Source organism: Vipera ursinii (assembly GCF_947247035.1).
Source record: "Vipera ursinii genome assembly, chromosome: 5".
NCBI classification, from domain to species: domain Eukaryota; kingdom Metazoa; phylum Chordata; class Lepidosauria; order Squamata; family Viperidae; genus Vipera; species Vipera ursinii.
Genome location: NC_139518.1, coordinates 41,112,753 through 41,138,891, shown reverse-complemented (window position 1 = coordinate 41,138,891; position 26,139 = coordinate 41,112,753). Strand labels below are relative to the sequence as shown.

The window sequence follows — 26,139 nt, the reverse complement described above, 5'->3', positions numbered from 1 at the left end:
TCTTGCAGGCCCTTACCTCACCTCCATTTGAACCCATCAGAACCTGTACATTGCGGTTCTTGACAATCAAGTTAGCCTTCTTGATAGCCGTCATGTCGGCTAGGCTCATTTCTGAACTAGCAGCTCTCTCTATCAGAGAGGACTTATGCGTCTTTCATGATGACAGGGTGGTCCTTCAATTGGATCCCTCCTTATTCCAAAAGTCATAGCTTGTTTCACAGGATGCAGGAGGTAATTCTGCCAGATTCTGACCTTTCAAATACTGCACAGTATCATTGAATGACATTGATGGAAGGCAAGATTGTGTCAAACAGATTCATTTTAGTGAGGTTGTAGAATGCAAGATGTAGCGGAAATGGTCCCATGCTAAGCATTCCAGTTATAATTATGCTAAAATTGAGCTAATGCATTTCTCAAATTAAATTAAATATTCTATCAAGTTATCTAGAATATAGATAACTATCAATCAAGTGACAAGTAGTATCATGATATAATTAGGTAAGGTCTAAAGATCTCTTTTTCCATTTTGAGATACTTCCCAAATTATTAATCAGTTATTTAACTCTATCCAATATTCTCTTTAGTTTCTTGCCAAAAATTGAAAGAAGAGCAAGTTGGCATTGGTGATTTTCTGTTGAATTGCACTGTCCCCACTGGGAGTTCCAATGAAAAGAGGCCACAAAAAAAGAAGTTTGGTCTCCGTCCAAATGGAGTGTTTTCTATTCTGTCATATATGGAAGAAAGGATTTTTTGTAATCTGGAATAAAGAATGTTATGAAATGGATGATACCATCTTTAATCTTCATATTTAACAGAAAAAGCATTGTATCTATCATCCAGAAATTCAACAGAAGGGAGGTTCAACAGCCATAAAATAAAATGATATTAGCATTTCAGATAACACTTGACTTTTATAATGTTATAAAATGATTAAGGGCCTGCAGAAAAAAAACATATGAGTTCACCTGAACTTAATATATTTTTCAGATTTCTAAGGTAAGATGGTAAAGAAATGTGGTTCACATTTTGCTATGACCCAACTTAATTTGTACGTCATATAAATAGTATTCAAATCTGAAAGTTATTAGTGTTTATATATTTTCCAGATATTGCATATCTTTAATACAAAAGCAAATAAAAATATGCTTGGGGAAATTGTGTAGAAAAAAGTATGTGTCTGGGAACCCAAAAGAATACTGAGCTGTTTCTGTGATGGCTACAGAATTCATCTCAGGGGTTAAGTGAATAATTTTATCCAGAAGGTATATTGCAAAATGGTCCTTCTGCTTTCTTTTATGTACTTTTATGTCATTATTTGCAATTAGATTTATTATTCAGTTCACATAAAGTTAATGTATAATCATGAAATTAGTTATCACCATTGTTAAAGTAGACTGTTTTATGAACAGTAGCTTGAAACAAATCCAATTTTGCCTGAATGTTGTTTTCTATTTTGTTTGTCATCCTTATTTTTCCATTGCCAAATACTTAATGTTATCAATATTATGAATTGGCCCTATGAAATGGGGAATATTTTGGAGATTGTGCTACAGGTCTGATTCTTTTCCAAGCTGCAAATAACAGTTTTCACAATAGGAGGTTTGCTGTCCAAAATAATCTGGAAAAAGTCCCAAGCGTAGAAAAAACATCTGGCAACATAATCCTATTGTACAATTTTAATACGTCTCCATCTTTGCAGATTAGAAAATCTAAAAGTAATGAAGGTGGATTCTGCTTATATGTGAGACCATCTTGGATTTTTGCCCCAAGCATGCATATAGTATCCTATTTCAACTCCAAATAAATATAGAGTCAGGAATATAATCTTTTTGGAACTTTTGAGTGAGGAATGGCAAGCTAAGACAACTACAAAGGAGCAGAGATGATGGCTGCAGCTAAAATCAAAGGACTGGCAAATAGACTGGTCCCCTGGAACATCTGGCACATGCAGTTCTACAGCTTCCGAAATGTTTTTGATATATGGCGGTTCTAAATCTTCCGAAAGGCAGTTCTAAGGCAGCTCTAAAGCTTCTGGAATATTTTTGATGTATGGCACACTGAGTATTTTGAAAGCTGTAGAACGCAGCTTCCAAGATTGTGAGTGGGCATTGCAGTGCACTGCCCAGAGGCTACCATATGAGAACAAATTATGCAGGAGCCCTGGTGGTACATTGGTTAGAAAGCAGTACTATGGGCTATTTTGGCTGACTCCCGGCTGCCAGCGGTTTGGCAGTTCAAGTCTCACTGCTCAAGGTTGACTCAGCCTTCCATCCTTTCCAAGGTCGGTAAAATGAGGACCCAGATTGTTGGGGGCAATATGTTGACTCTGTGCAGAGGGCTGTAAAGCACTGTCAAGCGGTATATAAGTCTAAGTGCTAAAGATTGCTTGGAGGTGGGAGATACTTCCAATGTAATGTACTGAATCTCCTACATGGATTGCCCCCGTGACTATATAGGACAGACGGGGAGGAAGCTAACCACCAGATTGCAAGAACACAAGCAAGCGGTCAGATGAGGAGACCTGAACTCATTGGTCATCTCATACTGCAGTGAACAGGGACATACATTCAATTTTGCTTCTACTAAGATTGTTGGACAAGCAGGCTATGGAAGTGATTGAAGCCTGGGAAATGGGCCCCTTGTCAGTCAACAGGAATGCTGATTTACATCCAGCTTATCAAGTACTTAGAAGGCGGGCAGCACAAGAAAACAACAGCCAAAAGATTAATAGCCAGGCATCAACACCCCAATCAACATCTAAAAAGCCACACACAACAGGCACCATATAAATACCACACAAAGAATAGCCCAAAGCACACACACTAGTTGAAAGAAGTTCCCGGAAGATGGGCAAGTCTGAAAGCTCGGAAGACTAAACCTCTGGTCCCGGTGATCGACCCAGATTGGATCCTGCAGTAATAAATCAGTTTAATTGGAATTTCACATTTACTGATCTTCTGCACCTGACAAACGTTCAAGATAGGAAAAAGGAAAATTGAGAGATAAAATCCTACAATACCATCTGAATGAAGTAAAGATGAAGATTGTTGGAACCAAAAGAAAAAAATACAAAGTTTGTTTGATCAAGGTTAAAATAAGATGTATGTATAAATCTGGGATTCCTTTATGGGCTTCTTGCTGACAGCAAGCCTATAATATTGATTTATAGAATTTCATATGGAAAAAACATGGCATGGGAAAAATAGATACTTGCATGTAATTTTATAGGGAGTGATGAATTATCAAGTTTGTAAAAAAAGTTACTTTTTTAAATATTTCTTTTTTATTTTCTCTTTTTCTTTCTACATAACTTTTCTCCGTTTCCTTTACTCTCTTTACTTTTTGAAGTTAGCTCATATTTTCTTTGACTATTGTAATTAAAATTTTCAGTAAAATATTTTTTAAAATGAATTTAATCTACTGTAGCCGTGATATTTAGGTGATGAATAATAAGTATTTTAGGTTTATAGTCAGTCTTGATTATGAATAATGTTATTAACTGTGTTGACATGCTCGAGGATAGTAATTTATTTATGTGTTTAAATAAAAGAATTAAAGTAAGCATATTTAATTGCATTTCAGTTGCAAGAAAATCAGGATGAAATTGAAAATATGATGAATTCCATTTTCAAGGGAATATTTGTCCATAGATATCGGTGAGTAAAAAGACATTGGGAATTCTAAGTAGCAGTCAAAAATAATATTTCCCGTCTTGCTTAAAATTTATCAAATAGACAGAATACAAACTCCAGGAATTGACATTTTATGAGACACTGTGTAATAAAATTGTTTAAACTATGTATTTTTAATTGTTGAATTACAATCAGGGAGGCCCGTGTTCAAATCTACCCATTGCCGTGGAAATATAATGGCTTTGGGCCAATCATTTCCTCTTAACTCAGCCGCTGCCCCCCTCCCTGACAGAGGTGGTATTGTGGAGAAAGTTTGATTAGAGAATGTTATGTACACTGACATGATCTCCTGCAACAGCGGGATATGGAGACTATGCTTAAAACTTCATGAAAAAGATGGATTTTGAAAAAAATAAAATTTGGGCCTGACATGGGACTTATGGACTTCCTGCTGTGCATTCAAGGAAAGGGTGCAGATACTTCATAGAACTGTAAATTCTGTATACTTGTATGCTTTAAATCACCTACATGAAATAACTCTGATTTTAAACTGTCCTTGCTGATTAACATTAGAGACAACAAAAGACAAATGCCATATCATTTAAAGGAGGAAAACTGCTAAGAAAAAAATAAACACACTACTGTAATTTTATACATAAACTTAAACAATATATTTTCACCATTGTTTTTATAGTGATGCTATTGCTGAGATTAGAGCTGTTTGTATTGAAGAAATTGGAGTGTGGATGAAAATGTACAGTGATGCCTTCCTCAATGACAGTTATTTAAAATATGTTGGTTGGACACTTCATGACAGAGTAAGTGCTGCATTGCTATAAATGCTATTTTCATTTTTGGTGTGAAAGAATATTGCTTTCTCATACTTTTTTAACCTTTGTTATATTTAACAAGATATAGTCTTATCAAATCCATTTTGGTTCATTTATACTGTATATATAACTTATTGATAAGCTTATGTCTGCTGCTGATTCTTCTGTCTGCTTTTTTTTCCTTATTCAATACATGGAAACATATCTTCATTCATCTGAAGTAATGCATTTTGTGTATATCTATTCATCCTATTTAAACAAAATATCAATGTTGCTACGCTAAAAGGAACTAAATTATTCCCATCTGTAGTTATTCCCATCTGTGAGCTACAATGGTCCTTGATAAATTGAAACTAAAAAATATTTGTCAGTGCAACTAAAAAAAATTTCTTGTTTATAATTTGTTCTCTGTAAAAGGTGTAAAGAACTTGAATAATATTTTTCTTTTAGATTATGGTACTGATCTGAAAACATAATGCTGTTTCTCCATGCAGAGGTTATTTATAGTCCAATTAAAGTCCCAAATCTTGATCAGCAGACAATTTGGACAGTACTATCTCTGTGTGTCAAATCACTTTTCCTATAGGATTCAGATCTTCACCTCTCTGAGTAGGAAAGTATGAAAATTACCAATATTGATAATCTTGCCACAAATTTTGTGTGTGGGGGTGGGTGGGTAGGAATCTCCTTTTTAAATCCAAAATCTAAAGGGGGTTTTTACCAAATCAGCTAGTTGGAAAATTATATTGCTACCTTTCTATCCCTATCACTTATCCTTATCATTTTAAAATTACGACTTTAGCAGATATCAGCTGACAAGTGTGCAAGAAAAATTTTGTTCAAAGATTTACTTGTTTATACTAAAATATGAAAATTTGAAAGCCAGTGTAGCGAGAACAAAATATTTTCTGAGTCCTAGCCAAAATTGTTATTGGTGATATTGTTATTTTCAGACACATACTGTCACTGTAAAGGCTTGATATGTTCTACAGTTGCAAGTCATTCCAAATATTTAATAAAAAGACAACTAACAAATATAAAATATAATTTTGTGTTATAAAATATTACTGAAAATGATTTATTAAAATGCTGATATATGCTTTTCTTATGTATTTTATTATACAAAGTCAATTCTAATATGTTTTTAATTTAGCAAGGTGAAGTGAGGTTGAAATGTCTGAAAGCTTTGCAGAGTTTGTATACCAACAGAGAATTGTTCCCCAAATTGGAGCTATTTACAAATAGATTTAAGGTAAGGGTAAGAGTTATAAAATGCTAAGAAGTTAACTTAAATATAAGTGATAATTCTGGCGGCTGAAAGAACATTTTATGGCAGTTAATCTTTTAAAACTTAAGCAATTTTTTGTGACAAATATGTGGTATAATGTGCTATGCTGCAAAAGTGGAATGTGTTTTCTTTGAGAAAATTTCTTTGATACATTGATACATTTCTAAAGCTTATGAATTACATAAGTAATAATCATTGATCAAATGTATACATGTGAACTGCTGTGTCTAATGATATAAACTAAACTGCCTGGTAATAATAATAATAATAATAATAATAATAATAATAATAATTATTATAATTATAATTATAATTATAATTATAATTATTATTATTTTATTTGTATACCGCCCTTCTCCCGAAGGACTCAGGGCGGTGAACAGGGCAAACATATAAAAGTACAAAGATACAAAAGTTAAAAAAGAATTAAACGAATGCCCAAGCTAAAACAATAGGTAAATATATTTACAACAACAATAAAATCCCAACCCATCCCCCATCAGGCCAGGGGGGCTTGTTCGAACAAATAAGTCTTCAGATCGCGCCAGAAGGAGCGAAGGTCGGGCGCCATCCAGAGCTCAACCGGCAACCGATTCCATAAATCTGGGGCGCCCACAGAGAAGGACCTCCCCCTGGGGGCCACCAGACAACATTCTCTGACCGGTGGCACCCTGAGGAGGCCCTCTCTGTGGGAACGCACAGGGCGGAGGGAAGTTGATGCCGGCAGCAGGTGATCCCTGAGGTACTCCGGACCCATGCCATGTAGGGCCTTGAACACCATTACCAGAACCTTGAATCTCACTTGGAAGACAACTGAGAGCCAATGCAGCTCACGGAGCAGAGGTGTAACATGGGAGTATCGGGAGACTCCCAGCACAACTCTCGCGGCTGCATTCTGTACCAGTTGGAGCCTCCGAGTGGTCCTCAAGGGCAGCCCCATGTAGAGAGCGTTGCAGTAGTCTAAACGAGAGGTCATGAGCGCATGAGTGACCGTACGCAGGGCATCCCGGTCTAGATAGGGCCGCAACTGGCGCACCAGGTGAACCTGGGCGAAGGCCTCCCTAGTCACAGTTATTATGTGGTCTTCCAGAGTAAGCTGTGAATCTAGGAGGACTCCCAAGTTGTGAGCCCTATCTACAGGGGGTAATAGCTCACCCCCCATAGAAAGAGATGGAATATTCTGAATATCCAGAGATGCCGGTACGTACAGCCACTCAGTCTTGTCGGGGTTGAGTTGAAGCCTGTTCCTCCCCATCCAGACCCGAACCGCTTCCAGGCAACGGGACATCACGTCGAGGGCATCACTGGGGTGGTTTGGCGTCGAAATAAAAAGCTGGGTATCATCAGCGTACTGATGATACCCAACTCCAAAACCACGAATGATCTCACCCAGCGGATTCATGTAGATGTTGAACAGGAGAGGCGAAAGGACTGACCCCTGAGGAACTCCACAAGCGAGAGGCCTCGAGGTCGACCTTTGCCCCCCTGCCAACACCGACTGCGAACGTCCCAGGAGATAGGAGGAGAACCACTGAAAAACTGTGCCTCCCACTCCCAATCCCCTGAGATACCATGGTCGATGGTATCGAAAGCCGCTGAGAGGTCTAATAGGACTAGGACAGAGGAATATCCCCTGTCCCGGGCCCTCCAGAGATCATTCACCAGAGCGACCAATGCCGTCTCCGTGCTGTACCCGGGCCTGAAACCCGATTGGTACGGGTCTAGATAATCCGCTTCATCCAGAACCAGAGGGAGCTGATGCGCCACCACACTCTCAACAACCTTCGCAAGAAAGCAAAGGTTGGAGACCGGATGAAAGTTATTTAACACAGCTGGGTCCAAGGCAGGCTTCTCGAGGAGAGGTCTCACCACCGCCTCCTTCAAGACGGCGGGGAAACTGCCCTCACTCAAAGAGGCAGATATAACCGCCTGGAACCAGCCTCGTGTCCCCTCCCGATCCGCATAAACTAGCCAGGAAGGGCACGGGTCCAATAAACATGTGGAGCTCAACCTTTGCTGGGAGTATCCAGGTAAAAGTATGAAAAATTAATCAGTAGTTGTATAGAACATGTGATCAGTTTAGGTTGTGCTTTGTTTAAATGTTTTTATCCTGCTGGTTTTTTGGCCAGTCATTTCTTACCCTTTCCTCTGTTTCTTTGTTTTTGTCATTTCCTCGAACAAGAAACCGTCTACAGCATGTGAAGCTTCCTTTACACTTTACCTTTTCACCTATAATCTTAGACCAACACTTTTTTATTACCACATTCTAAAAATTGAACTGTAATGTTCCTACCAGTAGCTGCCTGCCTGATTCTTTTATTTGAACTTGCGGAGACAGCCTCTTCATAAGTAATTTTTTGGATTAATCCTATGTAAACATTTGTATTTGTTTTCCACTGATTTGTGGATTTCTGTCGACTATAATGATTCGGGATCATGTGAATTTATTAACTCATACTTGCATTGAGCATTGAAAACCATTATTCCATAGAGAAGAGGTTAATTTATTAAGTTTTGGAAGAATCCTGGTACAACCTAACGTTTGCATAGTAGGGCTAAATTAGCATTACTGTAGACATATTCCACATTTCATAATTTGTTTCAGATATAGCTTAAACCCCACTTACATTTTTCCAACTTCTTTTTTTTAACTATATTGCCTGATTTTAAAAAATCTTGGCAACTTGAAAGCCTGTAGAAAAGTTTGTAAGCTTGTGCTACCCTAATAAAAGTATAGTCTTTTTTTGTAGCTAATATGCCACATGCACATGCAAATATAAATATATATACACAGAATACATCTCTATATCTACATTCTCCCTTGATAATGCTTTTCTGTATTAATTCTGAACAGGAAATATTAGTTATTACATGTCTTATAACCTTGAATAGTTTAGTTTACGAGTTCTTTAATGTGGTTTGTGTAATTTCATTTAAAATAAAAACAGTATTGATTTAGGTAAGATGGGTATGCGTCATGTGACACAACCTACAATTCTGTATAGAAGTATAAAAGAAACATTTGGGTGGAGTTGTGTTATCCCGAATTATGGAATTCCATGATTATAGAAACAACAGTTTTCTTGCTTCCCAAAAGGGCTTGGTTGGTTCATTAGTTATGTTCCAAATTAGATTGCACTTCTGTCCTAACCTTTTTATATCTAAAATACTGTGGCATAAAGCAGATGGCTACCTTGTTCAAAAGCACAGCTCATTACTTTTTAAGAACTTTTAAAGACTATGTTAGTTTAAATTTCTGTTTCACTATAACTAAAATTGTTCAGCTCAAAGAGATCCTATTCATATATTTAGCAAGGAAATCTGTGAAATGTCCATTTTTAATGGGGAGAGCAATAGCTAAAAAAAACATGTTATCTGTTTAAATTGACTTAAAAGACACAGAAATTCTAATTAACATTTGATTAATGTGAGATTATATTCTAAATTTACATAGAGCAATCTTAATTGCTCACTTAATTTTAATATTTGTATTAAAATATTTTAATGTTAAATTTATAATGTATATATTTTAAGACATTTTGTTTTTTTAAAAGTGATATAAAATTATTAGCACTAAAATATGTACCTTACATCCCCAACTGAGAGGGACACTGAACGTAGTTGACAACAGCAGTATATATAAGAATTACGGTAATTAAAAATGAACACATTGAAAAGTAGGGATCTGAAATCTAGGAAAATACAATTTTGAGTTAAGGAGACATTGACAATGTGCAATAAGGGCATTTTGTAGTATACATTGGTGCATTGATGGAACCAATTTATATATTTATTTTCCTGGGATTGAGTGGCAATTATGTAAATTGCATCAACTTCCCTTCGTCCAGTGCGCTCCCACAGAGAGGGCCTCCTTAGGGTGCCGTCGGTCAAAGAGTGTTGACTGGCGGCCTCCAGGGCGAGGGCGTTCTCTGTGGGCGCGCCAGACATTTGGAACCGTTTACCGGTGGAGCTCCGGATGGCTCCCGACCTTCGTTCCTTCCGATGTGACCTAAAAACATATTTATTTGAACAAGCCGGCCTGGTCTGATGGGTTTAGGGGTATTTTAACGTTTTGTATTAATCTATTGAATTGGGCTATTGTATTTAATATTTCTTTTAATTTTTATATATTGTATTTTATTGTATTGCACTGTACACCGCCCTGAGTCCTTCGGGAGAAGGGCGGTCTAAATTTTTATTATTATTATTATTATTATTATTATTATTATTATTATTATTATTATTATTATTATTATTATTATTAAATCCAGGAAATGAAGTTTATTTAGGGAGGTGCCCACAAATGAGCCAGATACATACTTAGAATAGCCCCTAAGCATTGTTTCAGGCTTCGAGCTAAAACACAATACATCTGCAAATTAAAACCTAATGTAATGTAATTAAAACAAATCTGTATTAATTTAATTATTAAAATTAAAAGATGACTTAACAACAAAGACCTGACAATATTCCTAACACATATCTGTAGAGAAAGTATATTCCATGGGATTATTAGACAAAAGGCTGTTCGCTATTTGCTAAAATTATTATGTAAAATCTACACAGGAAGTTTATAGGAACATTGTAAGATACTTATTTTAAAATATGGACATCACCTATGATGTTTCTTTATTTTTATTTCTTGTGCCATATATAAGGTTTTTTTTAGTATTACCTTATGATTATATAGGAATATTTCATACATTGTTTTGGAAAAAGTAACAGATGGGTTGTTAAATGTGTGTGTGTTATGATTTCAGTTTCTTCTGGAAACATGTTACATTCTTATCATTTCAGGATCGCATTGTATCAATGACACTTGATAAAGAATATGATGTTGCTGTAGAAGCCATTCGATTAGTCACACTTATACTTCAGTAAGTGTGTGTGTGTGTGTGTGTGTGTGTGTGTGTGTGTGTGTGTGTGTATAAAATTCTGACACTTTTCTATTCTATTCTGTGATTCCACATCATTTGCTTTATTGAGAATGTAGCTTAGTATGCTAACCTTGATTCTTCTTCCTGACACCTGAATATGAATAGAATAGAATAGAATAGAATAGAATAGAATAGAATAGAATAGAATAGAATAGAATAGAATAGAAACTGTATTGTCGCTTTAAATGTACACTAATCAGCATACATTAAAATGAAATTTCATTGCATTCAACTCTCCAAAAAATACCATTATGCATATACCCATATATATATATATATAACACAGAGAAACATCACAATCTAGTTCAAATGTATACATATACATGATGGAAAAAAAGAATCCTGTGAATTTACAGGACAGATGGCGTAAGAACAAAGCCCTGAGTCCCTTTGGGAGAAGGGCGGTATAAAAATCTCAATAAATTAAATTAAATTAAATTAAAGCTGTTACAGAATCTACTAATTCTGCTATAAATATATGATGTGCCTGCAGAAAAGTGTCAGCAAAATACTCTAGAGCTGAGTGTGGTAGATGACCAGGCTGAGCTCGAGGGAGAGGTCAAATGTGTCATCAGTTAGAGTCCCTTTGCACCCACAGGAGATTTAAATCCATCCCAGCTTGAATTCCATTGACTCTTATATACTGCCAGTTTGCCTTGCCCAATAGTAGTTCAGATTATTGTTTAGAGGTAGCATGAAATAAACTTGTATTCATTTTGGACCTAACCCTGACTTCCAATTTCTAACCCTGACATTGAGATGGATTGGGGAACGAGGAACCCTCGGTCAAGCGTCCATGCTTCTTGGGGGATTTCTACTTTTCTCCTTAGCTCCCTTTCAGCTACCACAGCAGCACACCTGTATTTATATCTATTACACATCATGTGCCATGCTGAAGAAAACTTATCAGCTTTTCTTCATTTTTTTCTGATGTAAAAATAAAGCAAAACACCATATCATATCCTCAGACCTAGAACTCAATAGAAGATATATTTGCTGGTGAATGGTGCTAGACTGGAGGTTAAAATTAAGGGAGGAATTTTTCAAGTAGTTTGACTTATCACCACTACTACAGTATTTGTCATTGCATTGATTCATTTGTTATATTCCTGTTCAAGAATACTGAATGTCTATGGCTATCAATATCAAAAATATCTGCCAGACTATCAATTTAAAGCTGAATGGAACAATTTTGTATGCTGTATTTTAATTGCCCTGTACACCGCCCTGAGTCCTTCGGGAGAAGGGCGGTATATAAATCTAATAAATAAATAAATAAATTTAAAGCTGAATGGAAAAAAACACCATTTGAAATGGAATCACTTCTCAATACTGTCCAAATATGTAGCCAAGATGTTGCATTGGAGTTTAGACTGAACATATATGGCACCTTGGAATGGGACAACTTGCTACGGCCAACTTGCCACTACCATCTTGATGCCCACAACTTGCCACAGGATTGCCACAGGACAGTGGATGGCCAGATGCAGAGCCAAGCAAGTGGGTGGGCAGAGCACACAGAGGTTCAGCGAGAGGATGGACCACACAGGCAGCTGGAGGGGTGGGTGGGCAGAACATAAGAAATGTGATCAGCGAGCGGATGGCCAGACCGTGCGGGTTACAAGTAAGCGGGTGGGCAGAATGCGTTTTCACCATACCAGGCTCCAAGTGGAAGAGGCCACCCCTCCTATACCTGGCCTCTTCTGCCTGGAGTGGCATCTTCTGCCTGGAACACGGGCTGTGGGGAACCGCCACCTGTCCCAACCACCACTACCCTCACTGTGGAATGATTTAACCACCCAAAGGGACAGCCTTTTGGTAAAAGGGACTGGGGGGGCAACATTCTAATTACGAGGTGGAGGACCACCCATCCTGAAGCGCTGGAGCTGAAGGTGTGAACAGCTACTGGCCTGGCAGTGCAAGAAGAGGGGTGTCAGCGGTGGAGAAGGAACACTGAACCTGCCACGCTGCCCAGGGTCTAGGTCTGGAGTCGGCCTAGTGACACAGATACATTTCAGGCAGAAGGTCCAGTGGCACAATGACTGGAGACTGGCAAAGAGTGACCAGGTCCACCCAGACACCTCTCTTTGCTCCCCACTCCCTTTCCCAGAGTGATTTGCTGAGCTTCACCCACAGATTCTTCACCAACCCGAGAGCCAAACCAACCATATCTGGTCTGCCCAGCCCCAGAAACAGGCAAAACAGGTCTCATTGACTTCCGGGTTTTATGCTTGCCAGAAGGGAATCATAATGCCCTATAAACATAACATCAAAAATCTGAATGAAGATGATTATTACAAATACCTGGGCATCCTTTAGGCTGACAACATCAAGCATACATCAGAAGAGTGAAGAACATCTCAAAGTCTGAACTCAATAGAAATATCAAAGCGATTAACACCTGAGCAATTCCAATCATTAAATATACATCTAGAATAGTGGACTGGACGCAAGCAGAACTAGTCCTGGATAGGAAGACCAGAAAAGTAATAACAATGAATCGTGCCCTTTGTCCTGACAGCAATATTGACAGACTCTACTTGCCAAGGAAAATAGATGGGTGTGGAATGTTTCAAGAACACCAGACAGTTGAAGAATAAAGGGCATTGGAAGAATATATGAAAGATACAGTAAAGAAGATGCATTGAAGCTACTATATGATGAAGTCTTACTGAATACCAGAGAGACCAGATTAGCTGACAAGAAAGACCAAATGAAGGCTAGAAAAGAATGGAAATGCCTCCTCTGCAAATAAACAGTGGACCACCTACTTAGCTGATGCAAGAAGAACACATAGATTGAATATAAACAACAGTATGACAAAGTAGCAACAGTGGTCCATTGAATATCTGTAAGAAAAACTACTTCCCTCAAGCAAAAACTGGGACTACAACATAGAGTAATAGAAAATGAACATACTATAGTGTTCTGGGATGTTTGAATTTAACAGAATAGATAGGCATCTGATACATAACACATTAAACTTAACAATTATTGATAAGAAAGGCAAAAAGTTTGGATAGTAGACATGACAGTACCTGTTGTTGTTGTTAGCTGCGAACTCGTGTCTGACTCATTGCGACCCTATGGACAATGTTCCTCCAGGCCTTCCTGTCCTCTACCATCTTCTGGAGTCCATTTAAGCTCACGCCTACTGCTTCAGTGACTCCATCCAGCCACCTCATTCTCTGTCGTCCCCTTCTTCTATTGCCCTCAATCTTTCCCAGCATTAGGCTCTTCTCCAGTGAGTCCTTCCTTCTCATTAGGTGGCCAAATTATTTGAGTTTTAGCTTCAGGATCTGGCCTTCTGAAGAGCAGTCAGGGTTGATCTCCTCTAGGACTGACCGGTTTGATCGCCTTGCAGTCCCAAGGGACTCGCAGGAGTCTTCTCCAGCACCATAGTTCAAAGGCCTCAATTCTTTGGCACTCAGCCTTTTTTATGGTCCAGCTTTCACTGCCATACATTGCAACTGGGAAGACCATAGCCTTGGCTATACACACTTTTGTTGACAGGGCGATGTCTCTGCTTTTTAGTGTGCTGTCTAGATTTGCCATTGCTTTCCTCCCCAGGAGCAAGCGTCTTTTAATTTCTTGGCTACAGTCCCCATCTGCAGTGATCTTGGAGCCCAGGAAAATAAAATCTGTCACTACCTCCATTTCTTCCCCATCTATTTGCCAGGAATTGAGAGGGCCGGATGCCATGATCTTGGTTTTCTTAATGTTAAGTTTCAACCCAAGTTTTGCACTCTCCTTCTTCACTCGCAGCAAGAGGCTCTTTAGTTCTTCTTCACTTTCTGCCATTAGAGTGGTATCATCTGCATATCTTAGGTTGTTGATATTTCTTCCGGCAGTCTTAATTCCAACTTTTGATTCCTCTAACCCTGCCTTTCTCATGATGTGCTCTGCATACAGTATAAGTTAAATAGGCAGGGCGACAGTATACAGCCTTGCCGGATTCCTTTCCCAATTTTCAACCAATCAGGGGTTCCGTGTCCCGTTCTCACTGTTGCTTCTTGGCCCACATATAGGTTTCTCAAGAGTCAAATAAGATGGTCTGGTACACCCATCTCTTTAAGAACTTGCCACAGTTTGTTATGATCCACACAATCAAAGGCTTTAGCATAGTCAATGAAGCAGAAGTAGATGTTTTTCTGGAACTCCCTAGCTTTCTCCATGATCCAACGTATGTTGGCAATTTGATCTCTAGTTCCTCTGCCTCTTCGAAATCCTGCCTGTACTTCTGGTAGTTCTCAGTCCACATACTGCTGGAGTCCAGCTTGTAGGATTTTAAGCATAACCTTACTAGCATGAGAAATGAGTGCAATGGTGCGGTAGTTTGAACATTCTTTGGCACTGCCTTTCTTTGGAATTGGAATGTAAACTGATCTTTTCCAATCCTGTGGCCACTGTTGAGTTTTCCAAATTTGCTGGCAAATTGAGTGTAGCACTTTTACTGCATCATCTTTTAAGATTTTGAATAGCTCAGCTGGAATACTGTCACCTCCACTAGCTTTGTTGTTGCTCAGCTTTTCTAAGGCCCACTTCACTTCACATTCTAGGATGTCTGGCTCGAGGTCAGTGACTACCTCATTGTGATTATCAGGGACGTTAAGCTCATTCTTGTATAGTTCTGTGTAATTTTGCCACCTCTTTTTAATCTCTTCTGCCTCTGCCATTTTGGTTCTTTATCATGCCCATTTTTGCATGAAACGTTCCCTTCATCTCTCCAATTTTCTTGAAAAGATCTCTGGTCCTCCCTATTCTATTGTTTTCTTCTATTTCTTTGCACTGTTCATTTAAGAAGGCATTCTTATCTCTTCTAGCTATTCTCTGGAATTCGGCATTCAATTGGGTATCTTTCTTTTTCTCCCTTGCCTTTCGCTTCCCTCCTTTCCTCCGCTATTTGCAAAGCTTCCTCAGACAGCCATTTTGCTTTCTTGCATTTCTTTTTCTTTGGGATGGTTTTGGTTGCTACCTGTTGTACAATGTTGCAAACCTCTGTCCATAGTTCTTCAGGCACTCTGTCTATCAGATCTAATTCCTTAAATCTATTTGTCACCTCTACTGTATATTCAACAGGGATATGATTTAATTCATACCTGAGTGGCCTAGTACTTTTCCCTACTTTCTTCAGCTTAAGCCTAAACTTTGCAATGAGAAACTCATGGTCTGAGCCATAGTCAGCTCCTGGTCTTGTTTTTACTGACTGTATAGAGCTCCTCCACCTTTGGCTGCAGAGCATATAGTCAATCTGATTTCTGTGTTGACCGTCTGGTGATGTCCATGTGTAGAGCCGTCTCTTGGGTTGTTGGAAAAGAGTGTTTGCTATGACCATCGTATTCTCTTGACAAAATTCTATCAGCCTGTGCCCTGCTTCATTTTGTACTCCAAGGCCAAACTTGCCTGTTATTCCGGTTATCTTTTGGCTTCCTACTTTAGCATTCCAATCCCCCATGATGATAAGGACATCATTTTTGGGTGTTAGTTCTATAAGGTGCTGTAGGGCTTCATAGAACCGGTCAATTTCATCCTCTTCAGGGCCGGTGGTTGGGACATAGACTTGGACTACTGTGATATTGAATGGTTTGCCTTGGATTCGAACTGAGCTCATTCTGTCATTTTGAGGATTGTATCCCAGTATTGCTTTTCCTACTCTTTTATTGACTATGAAGGCTACTCCATTTCTTCTGAGGGATTCTTGCCTGCAGTAGTATACCTGATGGTCATCTGAATTAAATTCACCCATTCCTGTCCATTTTAGTTCGCTGATTCCTAAGATGTCAATGTTCAGTCTTGTCATCTCTTGTTTGACCACGTCCAGCTTTCCTTGATTCATGGATCTTACATTCCAGGTTCCTATGGAGAAAAAAATCTTTACAGCATCAGACTTTCCTTTCACCACCAGACACATCCACAGCTGAGCGTCCTTTCGGCTTTGGCTCAGTCGCTTCATTCTTTCTGGCGCTACTAGTACTAGCCCTCTGCTCTTCCCCAGTAGCATATTGGACGCCTTCCGACCTGAGGGGCTCATCTTCCAGCATCATATCGTTTTGCCTTTTGGTACTGTCCATGGGGGTTTTCATGGCAAAGATACTGGAGTGGGTTGCCATTTCCTTCTACAGTGGATCACGTTTTGTCAGAACTCTCTGCTATGACCTTTCCGTCTTGGGTGGCCCTGCAGGGCATAGCTCATAGCTTCATTGAATTACGCAAGCCCCTTCGCCACGAGAAGGCAGTAATCCATGAAGGAGGACAGTACCTGAAGACCCCAAAATAGAAGAGAAAGAACTGGAGAAGACAACAGAATGCAAAGACCTGCAAATAGAAATAGAATGACTGTAGCAAAAGAAAGCAAATGTAGTACCAATAATAATAGGCATCTTCAGTGCAGTCCCAAAACAACTGGAGCACCACTTGAAAACCACTGACACTTACAAAGTCACTATCAATCAATTGTAAAAGGCAGCTTTACTTGGTACAGCTTACATCCTGAAACAATACCTTTATTATTAAACAACAAGATCTGCTTATCCCAGTTCTTTGGGCAGGACTCAATAGATGGTTAAAAATGCCAGATTCAGTCTATAAACATCTGGCTGTTGGATCCAACCATAATAATAAAACTTGCACACTAACCAAGTCTCATTGACTCACAGCAATCAAAGAAATGACAGTTCCATTAAGAATAAAACAAATGGTAAAGCAAAAAAGATAAAATGTGGCCAAGTGTGACCTACAGATGGAATTGAGGGAGGGGTCTCACTCTCACTAAAGGCCTGGTCTGTCCTTCAATTTTGAAAGATCAGGAACTTGATTACTCACTTTACCACGATATAGACTGAACCATATTGCCACCAAGATGCATCCTTGCCTGACATCTGTTGTAATTTCTATCTAAAGATAGTCAAAAGCAAATCTGAAATCAATAAAATCTGCAGGTAGTACAGATCCTGGCCTAAAAGTATATTTTTTACTAGATGCTAGAAAATACAAGTGTGATCTAAGACTGAGCATTAAACTTGCTTGTTTTCTGATTCAACCCTTTCTGAGAGTTTATTATAAAAATGATTAGCGGGCAATTTGCTTATTATGCTAAGGAAGCTATTTAGCTACCTTTTTTAAACATTGCAACTGTCCTTTGGAATCAGTGCCTTGCTGTCTGTAAATATAAGCAGGGAGGTAGGACAAAGGTCCATCATCCAGGTTACCCCAAATAACTTCAACATTGATAAAGTAATTGGCTTCAGCTTTGCCATGCCTGAGTTGTTTAACAATGTATTTTTAAGTTGGTTGCAAGATCCACTGTGAAAACAATCTCATATTAAACTCTAGGTTGAGCTTATTTAGATCTTCCTGTAAATATAATGCCCTAAAATTATCCTTCCACACTGAAGCTGTTGTAAAAAAAAAGAAGAAGACAAAGGAAGGCTGATGGGGTAGAGGGGATGGAGGAGGTGTACTTTCAGATGTGAAACAACCCTTATACCAACAAGGCAAAAATAGTGGTACATGTAGATATTGACCTGCTATTTTTTAAAGCAGTGACTTAATTCCTTCCTAGCCTTACCATTCGTAATCAAACCAAGGCTTTGCAAAGCCCTTAGTATTTAGGTTTTACACTCATTTAGTTGAGTAGTACTGACTGGAAAAGCTAAATCAATTTAGCAAGACCACCCTTCAATTATGGTAAATCAAATTTGGGAGGCTACCCCAGACATAAATGTTTTAGTACCTCTGCTGTACTATACTCCCATTAGCTTTTAAAAACTTCATACTTCAGAGAAAGGTGTTAAGATAAAATTAGTTTTTCATTAGTTTTCAAAATTATTCACAATGATATCTTCAGCTCATACATTTTTTCCCTTGCTGAGGCTTGACATTAGAGTAATATGCCCCAGGTTCCATCTGAGCTTTGTTCATTCGTGGATGTTCGTCACTAGGCAGGTTTAAGGCAGGTTTTATATTGGTAACACATATCACAGATACATATTTTATATGCTCTTAGTTTAAAACTAAAATAAAACGTTAGTTACAGCATATATTTTGATACCATTTAAGTCTTTTGTCAAACAGATTTATTTTCTGAATTCATTGGAGACTTCCAGTTAGCTTGCATATAATATGGCATACAGAATGTTCTCTTCATAGAACAATATTTAGGAAAGCAAACACGAGTTTATTTCATAAAAATATACTCTGGCATACTCTGAATCCAAACAATGCTTGAACAGAGCTCAGTTCATGGAAATGATGTGCCCTATGCTGAGCTTGTCGATCAGAAGGTTGGCAGTTTGGCGGGTTGAATCCCGAGTGTCGCGTAACAGAGTGAGCGCCTGTTACTCGTCCCAGCTTCTGCCAACCTAGCAGTTCGAAAGCATGTAAAAATGCAAGTAGAAAAATAGGGACCACTACGGTGGGAAGGTAATAGCGTTCCATGCGCCTTCGGCGTCTAGTCATGCCGGCCACATGACTATAGAGACATCCTCGGACAAGCGCTGGCTCTTCGGCTTTGAAACGGAGATGAGCACCGGCCTCTAGAGTTGGAAACGGCTAGCACGCATGTGCGGGGGAACCTGTGCTTCAGAGAACAACAATTTTAGATGGACATGCTTCTCATAACAGCCCTAAAAATCTCTTGCAAACTAAGTAATATGGGAAATAGTTTGAAGAACTGGAAGTAGTAGAAAATTGATGAAAACCAGCTTTTTTTTCCAGTAATGAGAACTTCAATGTTCTTTCATTAAGAGAAGAGCATCTTCCATTACCATTTTAGACTCATGAGTATCTTTGATTGTATACTTGGATTTACATAGGCATAAATAAACTATTATGGTCTCATTTATAATAATGTTTGCTTGGAATATGCTTTTAGTGTCATATTCATGGCATATTTCAATGTCTGCTATCCATATAAAAACCTGGACTAAAGTCAATGAATTTTTCATTAGGCCTACTTTTAATTTTGTAGATTCTGTTTATTCTAAGGGTAACAAAGATGGTAACATTGAGTACTTAATGTGTTATTTCTTCATTCAGTGGAAGTGAAGAAGCTTTGTCCAACGAAGACTGTGAGAATGTTTATCATTTGGTATATTCAGCACATCGACCTGTTGCTGTAGCAGCAGGGGAATTCCTTCACAAAAAGTAAGCCTGTATTTATTCACTGTCTGGATGTTAATGTTTCAGTTGCTAATCATTGTTTAAAGCTGTTTGTTTTCAGGTTAGTTTTTGTTTGATATGTCATCTTAGAGATGTAATATATATTAAGATGATGCCTCATACTAAATATCTAGTTTGAGTGAGACCCTTTATGTGCACAGTTGAAATCCTTTGACTCATTAACAGTCCCAGGGATAGCCCTGGATAGGATTGCCCTCCTTCTGAAAAGCAAATCTAGAACTTGAGAGTTCTCCTGGACTCAGTCCAAGATGGATTAATTCAGGTGGTTTACCCTAACTAGGATACAGCTTCAGTTGTGCTATCTAGTCTATGAGACTGTTAACAGATTTAAGCCATATCAATAAATGCTGAGATTATGTGCTTCACATATGGCTGGCTGGAAATTGCAATTGATACAGAATGTGGTTTCCTGGAGGTTGATGAGAGAAGCCACTACTATAATAATAAAGATATTCCAGTCTCTAAATTGGTTACAGATTTCCAAGAGCAATTCAGAGTGTTGGTTTTTTTTTAAAAGAAGTCTTTGATCTAGGACAATATAGCCAGTCAAAAAAACATTTGTATTCATCATTTATAAATTGGGAAATTAGAGTCACAATTTGCAACACTTTTCCCATATGAACAAAACATAAGAAAGCAAAGATATAAAATTGACAGAAGAGATATTTGTCAATTATTACTTTATTATTAGTTTTAAAAAGCATTATGAACTGCTAACAGTTCCACAGCACTTAATTTTATACCTTTATACTACAGATTATGACAAGTGGAAAACTTGCTATTTGAAATGCTAGTTATGAGTCCCAGTACAAAAAACATTACAGATAATCTAGCAACCATTCATAGTTATGTGATTAAAAAAATAACTTTGTGACTAATCCTTAGCATCTACAACACTGGAAAGTTTATAAAACTAAAAAGCTGAAGTAAGATCAAAAGCACAGTTAGTTTCAATTAGTGCCCATTTGCTAAACAACCAAGTTGCTTGTCCCAATTGTGATCACCAAACAATGATTACCTGTAATTCTCATTAATCCTATCTGTAATGGCTCTGAGATGATGTAGTAGTGGTGTTGGCGATGGTGATTATCATGATCATATACTTTTCATTGGCAGTAGATTTGAGTCATTGAATACTGTTTTGTGTATACTTCAGCAACCTGTTATGAATCTACAAATTATTCATCTTCGTTAGTTTATAGAATAAGGACCCCTCAGTTCAACCAACAATGAATGACTAAATATCTCCTTGCATTCTGCCTATTGATGGCTGATACACATTTGTGTTTGCACATATAATATGTCTGTGCAAATTTGTCATATTTTATTCACCGATTTACCTTGTTTTAATTTATAGGAACAATATTCTAAATAAAGTAATAGTTTGGAATGTGAACTGTAAATTACTCTTTATCATCGTGAATTATTTCATTATCCAGGGTTTCTGAATGGGAATATGGTATTATGTACTTCCAGATGTGGTGGTGGTTCAGGAAAGAATGTCTAGATCATTACAAACCACTTCCAGTTCAGAGGATTAAGTCCAGAAAATACCTCAATGACCCAAGAATAATGGGAAGAACCAGAATGTTCAGTTTTAGTATTTTACATTTATAGTCTTTACCCTGTCACATTTGTATCATTACAATCCCACATTTGATAAAATAAACATACACCTAGTATCTTTGTCATAGGATGAACCCAAGAATACCCAGTGATGTTAGACAGGATGTACTTTTCAAAAGGCTGTTGAGAGCAAAAAAATAAATAAATCCCAAAGACTTTGTTATTTTCCCTTGTGTTTTACTTTGAATTTTCTCCCAAAGGAAGAGATTGCTTATAGTCCATAAGTAATATGAATTACATTTTATAGTCCATAAACTTAATATTCTGATAGACCAAGAGGTCGTGTATCTTCATCTTGATCTTCACATTTTATTTTATGTTTCCTTCTGTAAGATATCATTAAAATATTTGCAATTTCAAACTGGACCACCATTTAATATTCCAGATGGAGTATTTAAACATTATTTTTCTATTTTTCACCAAGCCTTTCTTTCTCCCCTTTGCACATCTTTGTTATCTTACTTTTTATAAAGAGTCTTTTATGGGGAATTAGCAGAGAGCATTAAGTTTCTCATCATTTGTAATTTTAACCATGAATATAGCTTAAGTTCCATAAACAAAAAAAAGTGTAGTTTGGGTGGTATTTGCATATTCTGTTTATTTGACTGGAGAAGAATCTTTAGGTGCTAGTAAATACCTCACTTTGTTGACTCTAATGAAGAAATACATTTGTTACTAGAGCATTCCATTAAAATGGACAAAACAAAACATGTTAAAATAAAAAGTACTATCTTTTTATAGACTATTTAGTCGGCATGATCCTCAAGCAGAGGAAGCATTAGCCAAGAGGAGAGGACGGAATAGTCCAAATGGGAATCTTATTAGGATGCTGGTCCTTTTCTTTCTTGAAAGCGAGGTAAAATTAATTTATGTTGAATTTTATTTAAACTGATCAGTTTTAACAACAACGTGTGTCACACTTGGCTAGTAAAATTCTATTCTACTCTACTCTACTCTACTGCTATTCCTATTCCTATTCCTATTCTTTTCTATTTTATTTATTGTGGCTAAATATCTGTTTTCAGAGAATAAGGCTAATGGTAAAATTTGAGTACATGTTGATCTTCATAATTACCACAAACTGGAAGTAACCAGTTTGATTTCATTATTATAAAATACCATATTGTAAGATTGAAGAAAATGCTCAAAACTACAAGTGAGAATTTTTAAATAAAGCTTTTTGTTTGCAACTTAGCTCTAAATCTTAAATAAGATTTTTTCCTATTTTGTAACTTGAATTAAACAAGCTTTTTATAATGAACATATTACAAACTTGAACAGACCATTGAAATATAATAAGTCAGCTTGTTAATTAAAATGACCTGTGTTGTCACAGTGGTTAGAGTGCACTACTGCAGGCTACTTCTGCTGGCTGCCAGCTGCCAGCAATTTGACAGTTCGATTCTCACTAGTTCAAGTTTGACTCAGCCTTTTGGTCGGTAAAATGAGGACCCAGATTGTTGGGGGCAATATGCTGACTCTGTAAACTATATAGGGCTATAAAGCACCATGAAGTAGTATATAAGTTAAGTGCTATTCCTATAATGCTTTCGGGGGAAAAATTATAAATTAGAACTGTGCATGTGTGTTAACAGGTTATGCAAGATCATGTTAAATACAGTATAAAAAGCAAGAGAGGAAATGTTCTTGCTTTAGACTTTTACAAATCTGTGTGTTTTTCTAATATAATACATGTCTTACTAATTAAAAAGTGACTTTAATACTGAATATGTTTTTCTTTTACTTTTCATCTCCTTTTATTATATCCCAACATGATTAATTCACTTTCTGGTTACCCACAAATGTATTCTTTAGTGCAGCATCAAATACATTTTTAGACATCTATCTTAAATTTATGCAGTTGCAAAATATGATAGGATATTAAATCACAAAATCATAAATCGCAAAGGAAACAGGTATGAATATTTTAAAAAATATCTTAGGATAGGATTTCAGTATTGCAATGCAACTGCTAAGCAACATATTCAAAAATATAATCTTTAATTTGTATTGTAATGAGCATTGAAAAGAATTACCATATTTTTTAAGATAAAAAAACTCTTCAAGGGTTGAAAACTAAGTAGACTAGCATTTCATCTGAAAGTGGAGTAGTATATGTTTTGCAAAACCAAGACAATCTGAAATTAAAATTATACTATCAGTCTACAAAGAGATGAAGATCAAATTGAATTCATCAGGAAGCAAGTATTTTAATGTGGTTAGGGAATAATAATAGAATCTTGAAAATATGTCAAAGCCTCTCTCTGTTTTAACTTACAATTAATCCAAATAAGACTGAGTTGTTTTGACTGTTTTTAATGCTTTCTACCTTCCCAAGACTCGTATATCTTTTCTGTAACAGCTCAGCATTTTTCCTTTTCTGAATCAGGCTCAAATACCTTCCCAATTTTTTACAAATTCTTACATAATGCTGAAAATAATACTATAAGTAGGGTCTGTGACAATGTCTATAAAGAGTTTTGTTTGTTTTAATTTTTAGTTACATGAACATGCTGCTTATTTGGTGGACAGTTTATGGGAAAGCTCTCAAGAACTGTTAAAAGACTGGGAATGCATGACAGAATTGCTACTAGAAGAACCTGTCCAAGGTGAAGAAGGTACTCATCTGGTTTACTTATTTAATTAAAACAAGATAGCATTGTCTAGTCTCTTCCATTTAAGGCAGTGGAGTGCATTGGAATGCTTATTTAATCTGTGCTTTCAGATTATAATGTTTAGGTCCCAGTAAAATCAACAATGCAAAGTAGTTGTTTATTTAAATTAATTTAATTTAAGTTGTAATTAACTTAAGAGCCTTGGTTAGAATTTAGCTTTTTACTTATACCCAAATACAAAATTATGTATTTATTGCATTTATTGGCATCCATCCAAATCAATCAGTGTGACTCTGGGCAGTGTACAATAACAAAAATAAGCATTAGCAAAAAAATAACCATAAATTATCTAAAATAGCCTCCTGTAATATATAAAATGGTAAACTAATTAATTAAAACAACCAGAAACAAATTCCACTCAACTAAAGCCAAATACCCAAAGAAAAAGCCAAATCTTAATGAGTTTTCTAAAGGTAAGCAGCATTGAGACCATGGTATAATTGGGACGAGGGGGACTGAGAATAGAGGCAACTATCAGAAAGAAACATCTTGAAAGTCCCATATGATGACAGTATTTCAGTGAGGGATCCTGGAGCATGACTTCAGGAGCTGAGGGTGGGCAAGTTGTTCTTGAGAGGTGTTCTTGAAAATAACCTAGTTCTATGCCATGTAAGGAGGGAGGGTGTGAGAGAGACACAGATAGACAGAAGACAGACTATTTCTTGAGGAAAAGATATACAGAATTAAAAACTACAGAAACAATTTAAAGAAATATAAAAGTGAAAAACAATGGAAGTCAAGAAAAGAGAAGAAAAAAATATCTAAAAATATTGCTATCTTTTTTGGCAGCAGTACAAACATGATTGTTGCTATTTCGATCCTCCAAATTACATATTGCAGTTTTTTCTGCCCATTAACAACTCTTTTTAATCAGTAATTACCAAGATCATCATTTCTTTTTCAGAATTAATTTTGTTTATTTTCGGCAAAAAAACCATAGGGTTTCCAGTCTTTTATAAAAGTAATTATTGTTCCTTCCCTAATTAAATAGGTCAATTTAGCCATTTCAGCAAGTTCTGCCATCTTCACAATCCACTGTGGGTATTTCTGCATTTTTCCATTTTTATGCATGTAATAGCTTCATTGCACTTACTGTTTGTAAAATCAATCATCTATGTATGTATCTTTTCTTGTTTACTGTTCATAAATCCTAGTAAAAAAGGCTTTAATTTCCACAGAAAACTATTTTCATGTTTTTCTGCATCATTGTATATGTTTATGTCCAATATTTTTTCAATTTTCACAAATTTACCATGCATGGTAAAATGTTATTTTATGTTTTTCATGTTATTAGTCTCCCCGGTGACATGTAGCAAAAGTACATTATTTTATAAAATAATTTCTCATAAATTATATTGCAGTGTGACTGTCATGCCTTGTAACCACATTCTTTCCCATTGATCCATCTGTATATTATAGACTAATTTCTTGTCCCATTTTATCATGAACTTGTTTTTCTTGCATTTCAAATCTCAACAGAATATATACCTGTTAGCACTCACTAACTCTCAGTCCATGACATCAGGCTACTGTGGTAACAAGTTGGTCAGTTAATTCCTATCACACTAATCATTTGACAGTCAGTTGATCTGTACTTGTCGACCCTGTACTTGAGGGAAAACGCTAGGAAAAAAAATCACATTTATACAAATTTCACTTTGAAATTCTGTTACATATTGTTCTATATATGGTAACTTTTTGTCCATATTGAACCTCTGTCTTAATTAGAACTTTCAAACATTTGAAACATAATATATGAAAACTACCAAAAAGTAAATCTTTGAAGTCAATTGTTTTCTTGCTTTTAGTTTTCCATTTTCTTGTACTAACAAATCTAGATATGTTAACCCTTTCTCTTTGCCTATTGCTCTTTTCTATAAAATATTTCATAAGCCAAGATTGACCTAAGTATTTTCAGTCACAATGGTTTTTAAAATCTAATTTACATTGTCATAACAAAAACAACCATGA

The 26,139-nt window shown here is 36.8% G+C and overlaps 1 protein-coding gene across 3 annotated transcripts in view; it reads left to right on the top strand.

The window, feature by feature from the left end:
• STAG1 (STAG1 cohesin complex component) overlaps positions 1-26,139 on the top strand; it is a 180,078-nt gene that overhangs the window by 112,155 nt on the left and 41,784 nt on the right. For all 3 annotated transcript variants that reach the window (XM_083363714.1, XM_083363716.1, XM_083363715.1), the window contains 7 exons: positions 3,583-3,656; positions 4,327-4,450; positions 5,616-5,714; positions 10,548-10,627; positions 19,724-19,831; positions 22,235-22,349; positions 23,994-24,111. In XM_083363714.1, coding sequence (XP_083219840.1) covers positions 3,583-3,656; positions 4,327-4,450; positions 5,616-5,714; positions 10,548-10,627; positions 19,724-19,831; positions 22,235-22,349; positions 23,994-24,111 — 718 coding nt within the window. The remainder of the gene's footprint in view (positions 1-3,582; positions 3,657-4,326; positions 4,451-5,615; positions 5,715-10,547; positions 10,628-19,723; positions 19,832-22,234; positions 22,350-23,993; positions 24,112-26,139) is intronic.